The 12,489-nt window shown below is 40.2% G+C and overlaps 1 protein-coding gene across 1 annotated transcript in view; it reads left to right on the plus strand.

Annotated features, from left to right (window-relative positions):
- Window positions 1-12,489, plus strand: part of LOC122559046 (receptor-type tyrosine-protein phosphatase gamma-like) — a 644,852-nt gene that overhangs the window by 462,574 nt on the left and 169,789 nt on the right. Inside the window, exon 9 of the mRNA XM_043708214.1 lies at window positions 2,088-2,272. Coding sequence (XP_043564149.1) covers window positions 2,088-2,272 — 185 coding nt within the window. The remainder of the gene's footprint in view (window positions 1-2,087; window positions 2,273-12,489) is intronic.

A 12,489-nucleotide genomic window follows, 5' to 3' on the forward strand; every position in this document is an offset into this window, starting at 1 on the left:
CAAACTTTTTTTTTACAGTTACTACTAGACCAAGTGCATAGGCACTTTGTCTTGATGATACCTTCCAGCAACTTGCCTTTAACGGATGTGAAACTGATAACTTTGTCACTTTCTGGTTTCTCTCTCCATCCCTTCTTAAGTACTGGAATAACATTTATAAATTGACAGTCTGAAACCACACCCCACAATCTAGTGATCTTTGGAAAATTATAACTAGGATACCAGTAGTTTCCTGATACATTGGGGTGGAAACCATCAGTTTCCCATTATTTTCTGCAATGCCATGCTATAGTTTGTAGCTTCTTCCTCCTCTCCCTCCATTAAAAAAATTGATATAATATACTCATTCACTAAGTCTGATATTGTGTTATGATTTGATATAAAACGTTTCTATCTTATTAATGATCTGTTTGCAGATAATTAATCAATTTCTTTTATGGTTGCAAATTCTGTTGCTCTTTCATTTAGATATGATTTAGATCCTTCTTAACTTGGTTTGCAGTTCAGATGAAGGTTCTATATCTGAAACATTAATTGGGCTTTTTTTAACATGTGAGATGAGCTAGTTGTATTTTCCATTACATGCTATTATTTATTTTCACTTCAACAAAATAATGGCCTTTGATTCAGCATGTCAGTGTACTCATGGAAAAGAAGAACTTTGCGTTTCTTATTTTAGCCTTTCACGTTTTAAAACTATAACGCCGCAAGCAATCAGATAAATGGAGCTGAGGCTGATCTCACTTTGAAGCAAGCTAGTTAGTTTACTTCATTCTGAAGAAGGATCATCCGACCTGAAACGTTAACTCTGATTTCACTCCACAGATGATATCAGGGCTGCAGAGCTTATCCAGCAATTTCTGATTTTGTTGTTTTAGAGGCTAGTTTGCTTGCCAGTTAAAGGAAACAAGCTGATTTCATTTAAGTCAGTTCTTGAATGGAGTCTCCCGACTTTGTAAAACATGAAACAGTGGTATGCAAATTGATACCTTGCAAATCGTGAAATGCAGGTACTGATTTCATTGTAGAATGTCATTTATTTGCTGATAAAGCAGAGAAAAAGGAAAGCAAACCAGTCAGACCCAAGTGGTACATTAAGTTAGCCAACGTCTGAGGCAGTGGTTATCCGCCTGGAATTTGGAATAATAAATGTAATAAATTGACAAGGGAAGAGAAGGAAATCTTCCTTTTTAATGTAACACAATAGTGATAACTCTTGGTTCTTAGGCAGAAATAGATTGGCTAATTTGTATTGACCTATTTAAAGTTAGATTCATAGTGTGGATCTTTCATCTGTCAGACATATGACATTGCTGCCCATATAAAATTTGTTACTAAATTGTATTGATGCAATAATTCAAATATTTGTCATTTAAGTCATGAGTTCCATATGTACTAAGGAATTTTAATAAGCTTGATATATTCCTTTCTTCTTAAGCATTTTTTAAAATTTGAGAGCAAAATCTATGACAGTGTATGAAAGGTGATAATTGCCATCGTTACTACACCAAATGTTTAATGATTGTTTAATTTTAGTACTTTACTCAAAGCAAAATAGTCACATGGTTTAAATTGGACAATCTAGGCCAGTCATTTTATAAAATGAAATTCTCTTCCAATTAATTTCTAGCTCCCAAAGTGACTTAATAATTCATTACAAAAATCTGCATTTGACCCTTAGAGAATATTGCTGTTTCTGCATGACTTAGGATAGACCATAGAAATAAGGTAGTTTGCAGCAAGTACAGACATTACACCCCAACCTAACTTGGATGTGTAAATTGTACACTTCAAACATTTATATTCTGATCCAGAGAATACAATTTTACTGAAACATGAATGTTTTAACGTTGTTTTCTTTCTTCCTACTGAGAATTAAATAAAATTGATTGCTAATTAAAATGGCAAGTGATTAAAACTATTTAGCTGTTGATTTTTAATAAGCTTAATGTTAATTCTGGAAGCTGCATGTCAGAAATGTCAGTGTCAAGAAATGTATGCAGTTTTTTCCTGAAAGCAAGGAAAGCTCTGAGACTTAAATATTTGGCAGTAACCAAAAGGATTAAGATTTTATTTCTGCCTTTCAGTATGCAGCAGCCCACCAGTGAATATGACCGTGCAGCCAGTGAATAGGACCTCTTTACTTGTCACATGGAACAGGCCAGAAACCATCTACCACCCTCCCATTATGAATTATTTGATCTCCTATAGTTGGACAAAAGATGAGGGGGAGAAAGAGCAAGCTTTCACCAAAAAGAATGATCATAACTTGGTAAGTACCGCCTTAGACAGAGTTTGTTTTTGTTTGTTTCCAATTAAAATTCCATGGTGTTTATTGATACGCAGTCTTGCACCTCAATTTTATATAAATTATGTTAAATTGTTATCACTTGAGAGCAGCTAAACACAATAGGTGGTAGTGTCTCCACCACTGAGCACGGAAACCTGGGTTCAAGTGCCACCTCTCTCGACATGTGTAATAACATCTCGAATCAGGTTGTGCATACCTTGAGCACAAATAAAGAGACATCAAACTCTTTGATGCACTGATGATGATACTATTTGTGGGCCAGCAAGTTCCCACTGATAGAAATGCATGTCATAACATTCCTGAATTGGTTGAGGAAAAACAAGTTCTAAAGTGACAGCTCATATTTGGCCTCACCAGTGCAATAACTAAAATTGAAATGATATTGTAAAAAATTAGCGTGACCTCTTTGCAGGGTTAACAGGCAAATCCGTGAAGTGTCCCAGATTGACAAGGATCTGGTGGCACAATGGATAATATACCTAACTCTGGGCCAGAAAGTCAGGATTAAAGTCCCATCTCAGAATGTGATAACTAAGAAGCGTGTTATATCAGATCAATAAAAATTTTGAAATGACACTGGTTGAAGTTATGCTGCAGACGTATTAAGGGTGAAATATTGTAAAGAAATAATGTAAGACTGAATAAATATTGGATCCAGCACTAACTTTTGCCATCTGATTATCCAGAATTAGCAAGTCTTTTAAAGTCATGCACAAATATAAATACTGCATTAAGTGTCAGCACTAGAATACAAAGGGAACCAATTGTCTTGAAAACAGTGTTGTAATAGACTAGAGAGCATTGAAGTTCATCAAACTTTTACGTATATACAACAATATTAACATACAAATTAGGAGTAGGCCATTTGGCCCTTCAAGGCTGATCTGTTTGTGTTCTGAATTCCTTATTTGTATCAATATTCTTTGATTCCTCTGCCCAGCGATGATCTATCTATGCATACCTTAAAAACATTCAGTGACCCCCCCTCTTCTACTGCATTCTGAAATGGAGAGTTGCAAAGGTGCATAACCTGTCAGAGAAAAAAATGTTCCCCCTCATTTCTGTCCCAAAAAGAGAACACATGATTTCAAAATGGTGTCTCTTAGTTCTGGAGTCATCCACAAGTGAATATATATTTTTCAAATCTGCCTTGTAGTCTTAAATCACATCACTGTGACTCTTCTAAACTCCAGCAAAAATACAAGTCCAGCCTGTCAAGTCTTCCCTCTTAAGACAACCTGCTCATTCCAATTGCCAATCTTGTAAATCACCATTGAACCACCTCCAGTACATTTATATTTAGGCATGTATATATATTTTTAAAGTGAGAGAAGAAAGATTTAAAAAAAGACATGAGGAGCAGAGAATGGTTCGTGTCTGCCATTAACTTCCAGAAGAGGTGGTCAATGAAGATACAGTTACGATTAAAAGACATTTAGATAAGTATATCAATAAGAAATGCTTGGCGGGATATAGGCCAAGAGCAGACAGGTGGGACTAGTTTAGTCTAGGATTATGGTCAGCTTGTACTTTTGAACTGAAGGGTCTGTTTCTGTGCTGTATGACTCGATGACTCTATCCTTCTTTAAATGAGTACTCGGTATTTTAGATATGGTGTAACCAATAGCCATGTAACTGAAGGATAACCTTTTTACTTTTATGTTCAGTTCACCTCATAATAAGGGATAAAATTCCATTAACCAGAAAAAGGGATACGAATGTGTGAGAAGGAGAGTCAGAAAGCAGGCCACGGGAGGAGGATACTCAGGCAGAAAATCAACCCATTCCCAACCCTAACATTCATGTGAATTCTGCCAAGGCTAGAGATGTACAGCATGGAAACAGACCCTTCGGTCCAACCCATCCATACCGACCAGATATCCCAACCCAAACTAGTCCCACCTGCCAGCAACCGGTCCATATCCCTCCAAACCCTTCCTATTCATATACCCATCCAAATGCCTCTTAAATGTTGCAATTGTGCCAGCCTCCACCACTTCCTCAGGCAGCTCATTCCATACACATACCACCCTCTGCATGAAAACGTTGCCCCTTAGGTCCCTTTTATATCTTTCCCCTCTCACCCAAAACCTAAACCCTCTAGTTCTGGACTCCCCGACCCCAGGGAAAAGACTTTGCCTATTTACCCTATCCATGCCCCTTATCATTTTATACACCTCTGTAAGGTCACCCCTCAGCCTCCGACGCTTCATGTAAAATGCCCCAGCCTGTTCAGCCTCTCCCCAAAGCTCAAATCCTCCAACCCCAGCAACATCCTTGTAAATCTTTTCTGAACCCCTTCGAATTTCACAACATCTTTCCGATAGGACGGAGACCAGAATTGCTCGCAATATTCCAACAGTGGCCTAACCAATGTCCTGTACAGCTGCAACATGACGTCCCAACTCCTGTACTCAATACTCTGACCAATAAAAGAAAGCATACCAAACGCCTTCTTCACTATCCTATCTATCTGCAATCCACTTTCAAGGAGCTATGAACCTGCACTCCAAGGTCTCTTTGTTCAGCAACACTCTCTAGGACCTTTCCATTAAGTGTATAAGTCCTGCTAAGATTTGCTTTCCCAAAATGCAGTACCTCGCATTTATCTATATTAAACTCCACTTATCAGCCCTTTGGCCCATCTGATCAAGATCCTGTTGTAATCTGAGGTAACCTTCTCCGCCTTCCACTACACCTCCAATTTTAGTGTCATCTGCAAACTTACTAACTGTACCTCTTATGCTCACATCCAAATCATTTATATAAATGATGGAAAGTAGTGGACCCAGCACCGATCCTTGTGGCACTCCACTGCTCACAGGCCTCCAATCTGAAAAACAACCCTCCACCACCACCCTCTGTCTTCTATCTTTGAGCCAGTTCTGTATCCAAATGGGTAGTTCTCCCTGTATTCCGTGAGATCTAACCTTGCTAATCAGTCTCCCATTGTCGAACGCCTTACTCAAGTCTATGAAGATCTTGCCTTACTGAAGTCCATATAGATCACATCTACTGCTCTGCCCTCGTCAATCCTCTTCGTTGCTTCTTTAAAAAACTCAATCAAGTTTGTGAGACATGATTTCCCACACACAAAACCATGTTGACTATCCCTAATCAGTCCTTGCCTTTCCAAATACATGTACATCCTGTCCCTCAGGATTCCCTCCAACAACTTGCCCACCATCGACATCAGGTTCACTGGTGTATAGTTCCCTGGCTTGTCCTTACCACCCTTCTTAAAGAGTGGCACCACGTTTGCCAACCTCCAGTCTTCCGACACCTCACCTGTGACTATTGATAATACAAATATCTCAGCAAGAGGGCCAGCAATCACTTCTCTAATTTCCCACAGAGTTCTAGGGTACACCTGATCAGGTCCTGGGGATTTATTCATCTTTATGCGTTTCAAGACATCCAGCACTTCCTCCTCTGTAATATGGACATTTTCCAAGGTGTCACCATCCATTTCACTACTTTCTATATCTTCCATATCCTTTTTCACAGTAAATATTGATGCAAAATACTTGTTTAGTATCTCCCCTATTTTCTGCAGCTCCACACAAATGCCACCTTACTGATCTTTGAGGGGCCCTATTAGATTAGATTACTTACAGTGTGGAAACAGGCCCTTCGGCCCAACAAGTCCACACCGACCCGCCACCCATCCATACCCCTACATGTACCCCTTTTTACCGAACACTACGGGCAATTTAGCATGGCCAATTCACCTGACCTACACATCTTTGGACTGTGGAAGGAAACCGGAGCACCCGGAGGAAACCCACGCAGACACCCATGCAGAGAATGTGCAAACTCCACACAGTCAGTCACCTGAGTCGGGAATTGAACCCAGGTCTCTGGCGCTGTGAGGCAGCAGTGCTAACCACTGTGCTACCGTGCCGCCCTAGTTACCCTTTCTCTCCCTAGTTACCCTTTTGTCCTTAATGTATTTGTAAAGACCCTTTGGATTGTCCTTAATGCTATTTCATGTCTATTTCATGTCACCTTCTTGCCCTCCTGATTTCCCTCTTAAGTATATTCCTACTGCCTTTATACTCTTCTAAGGATTCACTCGATCTATCCTGTCTATACTTTACATATGCTTCCTTCTTTTTCTTAACCAAACCCTCAATTTCTTTAGTCATCCCGCATTACCTATACCTACCAGCCTTTCCTTTCACCCTAACAGGAATATACTTTCTCTGGATTCTCGTTATCTCATTTTCCAGCCGTCCCTTTACCCAATCAGCTTGCGAAAGTTGGCCTTTCTCCAATTTAGAACTTCAACTTTTAGATCTGGTCTATCCGTATGCCTTACCAGAGGTGACCCAAGGCCAGTGTCAGTTAACCTCAGCTCTAGTCACGACCCTCTTCCCTGAATTGGGGTTTATTATTTTATTTGCCCCCATGCAGCTTGCCAAAAAGGCAAAAATTGACTTTAATATTAAATTATAGTACTTGGCATTTTTACTAGTCATTTCTATTAATCACTCATTTAAATTATCAATTTATTTATTTTGAAATTTTGATGAAGTTCATGTTTCGTGTTGTGGCAGCGTTTATCTTTCTGAAATAAAACAAAGAACTGTGGATCCTGGGAGTATGAAATAAGAACAAAATTTACTGGAGAAACTCAGCAGGTCTGGCAGCATCTGTGGGGAGAAAGCAGAGTTAACATTTCAAGTCTAGTTACACTTCATCAGACATGATAGCAGCGAGGAAAAATGTGGCATATATTGATGAAGATGGGGTTGGAGGCTGTGGTTTTGGAGATGGTGGGGGAGAGGGCTTGATGAAGAGGTAATCGGATAGTTGGAGACTGAGCCCAGAGAGAGTGAGATATGAAAGGGATTATTGATAGTAAACCAGCACATAAGATAAGCTGAATAAGTGATAATAAGAAATGAGAATAGGGGAGAATGTGCTAAAAGCAACCCATGTAATATGCTTTAGGGTGTCCCAAATTGCATTTCTATGAATAAACTTCTTTTGAAGTGGCCATTGTTGCAATGTGTGAACTCCTTTATTATTGTATCATGGAGTATAAAGTCCTTTAAATTTAAATTTGCTCAACGTTTATACTGATATAGAATCATAGAGGTGTACAGCACAGAAACAGACCCTTCAGTCCGACTCGTCCATGCCAACCAGATATCCCAACCCAATCTCTTCCAACCTGCCAGCACCCGACCCATATCCCTCCAAACCCTTCTTAATCATATACCCATTTAAATGTTGCAATTGTACTAGTTTCCACTATTTCCTCTAGCAGCCCATTCCATCACACACCACCCTCTGCGTGAAAATGTTGCCCCTTAGGTCTTTTTTATATCTTTCCCCTCACCCTAAACCTATGCCCTCTAGTTCTCGACTCCCCCATCCCAGGGAAAAGACATTGTCTATCTACCCTATCCATGCCCCTCATGATTTTATAAACCTCAATGAGGTCACCCCTCAGCCTCCAACACTCAAGGGAAAACAGCCCGAACATATTCAACCTCTCCGCACAGCTCAAATCCTCCAACCCTGGCAACATCCTTGTAAATCTTTCCTGAATCCTTTTAAGTTTCACAACATCTTCCAATAGGAAGGAGACCAGAACTGCACGCAATATTCCAAAAGTAGCCTAACCAGTGGCCTGTACAGCCACAACATGATCTCCCAACTCCTATACCCAATACTCTGACCAATAAAAGAAAGCATATCCAACACCTTCTTCACTATCCTATCTACCTGCAACTCTACTTTCAAGGAACTATGAACCTGGACTCCAAGGTCTCTTTTTCAGCAACACTCCCTCGGACCTTACCATTAAGTGCATAAGTCCTGCTAAGATTTGTTTTCCCAAAATGCAGCACCTCGCATTTATCTAAATTAGTTTCCATCTGCCACTTCTCAGCCCATTGGCCCATCTGATCAACCTCATGTTGTAATCTGAGGTAACCTTCTTCGCTGTCCACTACACCTCCAATTTTGGTGTGATCTGCAAACTTACTAATTGTATCTCTTATGCTCACATCCAGATCATTTTTATAAATGATGAAAGTAGTGGACCCAGCACCGATCCTTGTGGCACTCCACTGCTCACAGGCCTCCAATCTGAAAAACAACCCTCCCCCACCACCCTATGTCTTCTACCTTTGAGCCAGTTCTGTATCCAAATGGCTAGTTCTCCCTGGATTCCATGAGATCTAATCTTGCTAACCTGTCTCCCATGGGGAACCTTGTCAAATGATTTACTGAAGTCCGTATAGATCACGTGCACCGCACTTCCCTTATCAATCCTCTTTGTTACTTCGTCAAAAAACTAAATCAAGTTTGTGAGACATGATTTCCCATGCACAATGTCATGTTGGCTATCCCTAATCCATCCTTGCCTTTCCACATACATGTGCATCCTGTCCCTCGGGATTCTCTCCAACAACTTGCCCACCACCGACGTCAGGCTTACTGGTCTATAGTTCCCCAGCTTGTCCTTACCACCTTTCTTAAATAGTGGCACCACGTTAGTCAACCTCCAGCCTTCCAGCACCTCACCTGTGATTATCGATGATGTAAATATCTCAGCAAGAGACCCAGTAATCAGTTCCCTAGCTTCCCATAAAGTTCTATGGTATACCTGATCAGATCCTGGGGATTTATCCACTTTTATGCGTTTCAAGGCATTCAGTTTCCTCCTCTGTAATATGGAGATTTTTCAAGATGTCACCATCTATTTCCCTACAGTCTATATCTTCCATATCCTTTTCCACTGTAAATACCAATGCAAAACACTTGTTTAGTATCTCCCCATCTCCTGCGGTCTCACACAAAGACTGCCTCGCTGATCTTTGAGGGGCCCTATTCTCTCCCTAGTTATCCTTTTGTTCTTAATGTATTTGTAAAAACCCTTTGGATTCTCCTTAACTTTATTTGCCAAAGCTATCTCATGTCCCTTTTTTGCCTCCTGATTTCCGTCTTAAGTATATTTAAGTACAGCCTTTATACTCTTCTAAGGATTCAGTCGATCTATCCTGTCTATCCTTCTTTTTCTTAAGCAAACCCTCAATTTCTTTTGTCATCCAGCATTCCCTATACCTACCAACTTTTCCTTTTAAGCCGTACAGGAATATACTGTCTCTGTATTCTCGTTATCTCATTTCTGAAGGCTTCCCAATTTCCAGCCATCCCTTTACCTGCGAACATCTGCGCCCAGTCAGCTTTTGGAAGTTCTTGCCTAATACTGTCAAAATTGGCCTTTCTCCAATATAGAACTTCAACTTTTAGATCTGGTTATCCTTTTCCATCACTATTTTAAAACTAATAGAATTATGGTCGCTGGCCCCAAAGTCTTCCCCCACTGACACCTCAGTCACCTGCCCTGCCTTATTTCCCAGAGTGGGTCAAGTTTTGTCTCTAGTAGGTACTGAATCAGAAAATTTTCTTGTACATGCTGAACAAATTCCTCTGCATCTAAACCCTTAACACCATGGCAGTCCCAGTCTATGTTTGGAAAGTTAAAATCCCCTACCATAACCACCCTATTATTCTTCAGATAACTGAGAACTCCTTATAAATGTGTTTCTCAATTTCCCGCTGACTGTTAGGGGTCTATAATAGAATCCCAATAAGGTGGTCATCCCTTTCTTGATTCTCAATTCCACCCAAGTAACTTGCCTAGATGTATTTCTGAGAATATCCTCCGTCAGTACAGCTGTAATGCTATCCCTTATCAAAAACGCCACTCCCCCTTGTCTCTTGCCTCCCTTTCTATCCTTCCTGTAACATTTCTTTCTTGGAACATTAAGCTGCCAGTCCTGTCCATTCCTCGTTTCTGTAATTGCTATGATTATCCCAGTCCCATGTTCCTTACCATGCCCTGAGTTCATTTGCCTTCCCTGTTTGGCCTCTTGCATTAAAATAAATGCAGTTTAATTTATCAGTCCTACCTTGTTCTCTGCTTTGTCCCTGCCTGCCCTGACTGTTTTACTCGCTTCTTTTCTCAACTGTACCAGTCTGAGATTGATCTTTTTCGTCACTATCTCCCTGGGTTCCACCCCCCTACCTTAACTAGTTTAAATCCTCCTGAGCAAGTATAGCAAATCTCCCTGCCAGTATATTATCCCCTTCCAATTCAGGTGAAATCCATCCTTCTTGTACAGGTCACTTCTACCCTAGAAGAGATTCCAATGATACAAAAATGTGAATCCTTCTCACCAGCTCCTCAGCCATACGTTCATCTGCTCTATCCTCCTATTCCTACACTCACTAGCTCGTAGCACCAGGAGTAATCTGGATATTACTACTCTTGAGGACCTTTTTAAGTTCCTGCTTAGCTCTCTATATTCTCCCTTCAAAATCTCATCTTTTTCCCTTCCTATGTCGTTGGTTCCAATGTGTATAAAGACCCCCTGGTAGGCTCTCTCCCCCTTGAGAACATTCTGCACCCTCTCTGAGACATTCTTGATCCTGGCACCAGGGAGGCAACACATCATTCTGATTTTTCACTGCTGGCCACAGAAACGTCTGTCTGTGTCTCGGACTAGAGAGACCCCTAACACAATTGATCTCTTGGAACCCGACATACCCTTCATTGCAATAGAGCCAGTCTCAATACCAGAAACTTGGTTGTTTTGTGCTGAGAATCCATCACCCCCTACATTTCCAAAATAGCATAATTGTTTGAAATGGGGATAGCCACAGAAGACTCCTATACTACCTGCCTATCTCTCTTACCTTGCCTGGAGGTAATCCATCTATGTGATTGTACCTGCAACTTTTTTCCCTTCCTATAACTGCCTTCCATCACACCCCCTTGCTCTTGTAAATTCTTCATTGCCTCCAACTGTCGCTCTAACTGATCCGTTCGATCTGATAGGATTCACAATCAATGGCAGTTATTGCAGATATAATCCTCAGTAACATGTAAACTCTCCCTAAACTCCCACATCTGATAAGAAGAGAATATCACTCTCCTCAGGACCATTTTTGCATCTTTGATAGATTAGGGTAATAGTTGCTGCCGAAATATGATTTTTTTTTCAGGATCAAAACATAACCAGTAAGAGAAGATGGACTTGTCCTCATCTAATTGCAAAATAATATGTTTTCCAACCCATTTTTGTGAGAATAATGAAATAAGTAAGAAATTAGCAGTTAAGAGCGTGCACAAACTCTCAAAGATGCATGAATAATGGTGTTATGGAATTCCTCTAACTTGTGGTTGGAAATATAAGCGAATTATCCGAACAAGATGACAAGGTCTCGATGCTTGGCTCACTATGGTATCCAGCATTCAATTAACCGAAGGAAATACTCCCTGCCTGTGTCCTTCGGATAATCAAGATTCCTCTGTAGTCAATTGGGCAATCATGAACAGACTTGCCATTGTACTGGAATACTTGCCATCAACTGCTAGTTTTCGCAACTGTCTTCCATTGACAGCCTTCTATTCACAGTCCCACAATCTCATTTTGATGTTGTGTGTGATCTTTTCCCAAGTGAAAACATTAGTTAACTCAAAACTCCTTTGAATAAAGTATTTTTGTAATAAGTACAAATATATGGCAGAAGCACATCAAAGAATTCAAAGATCAGCTAAATTTACAGATTAATTCATCAAGTTGCTTTGAAGAAATTAAATGCAAAATGAGTTACACAGAGAGAATTGATGAGGTAAAAGAGGAAGGAACAATTAATAGGTAGGAGCAAATTACCGCAGATGCTAGAATCTAGCAATACTAGCGATCACAGCGGGTCAGATGGCATCCATGGAGAGAGAGCAGGCTAATGTTTTGAGTCTAAATGACTCTTCATCTTCAGCTCTGATGGAGAGTCATCTAAACTCAAAACGTTAGCTTGCTCTCTCTGTGGATGCTGTCTGACTCACTGTGATCTCCAGAATACGTTGTTTTCAAAAAGAAAAAATTCATATTTGAGTTTGACTGGCCTGTGAACAATTCCTTTTTACCTGAACAGCTAAAATTCTTTTCACTGGTTCTACAGTGTAGCACACCAGTGAATAGATCGAATAAAAGAGTTGTAGGACATAGTTTCTGTTGACGATTTCTCTCTTAATAAGTTCTTGATATCAGTTGAAGAAGTGAGAATTTCTAAGTAATTACTTGCCTGAAGGAGACAGAAGTAAAAGTTAATCTGCCCTTCTATCATTCATGATGATTCCAACTGACCCAGAG

Source organism: Chiloscyllium plagiosum, chromosome 18, assembly GCF_004010195.1.
Source record: "Chiloscyllium plagiosum isolate BGI_BamShark_2017 chromosome 18, ASM401019v2, whole genome shotgun sequence".
NCBI lineage: Eukaryota > Metazoa > Chordata > Chondrichthyes > Orectolobiformes > Hemiscylliidae > Chiloscyllium > Chiloscyllium plagiosum.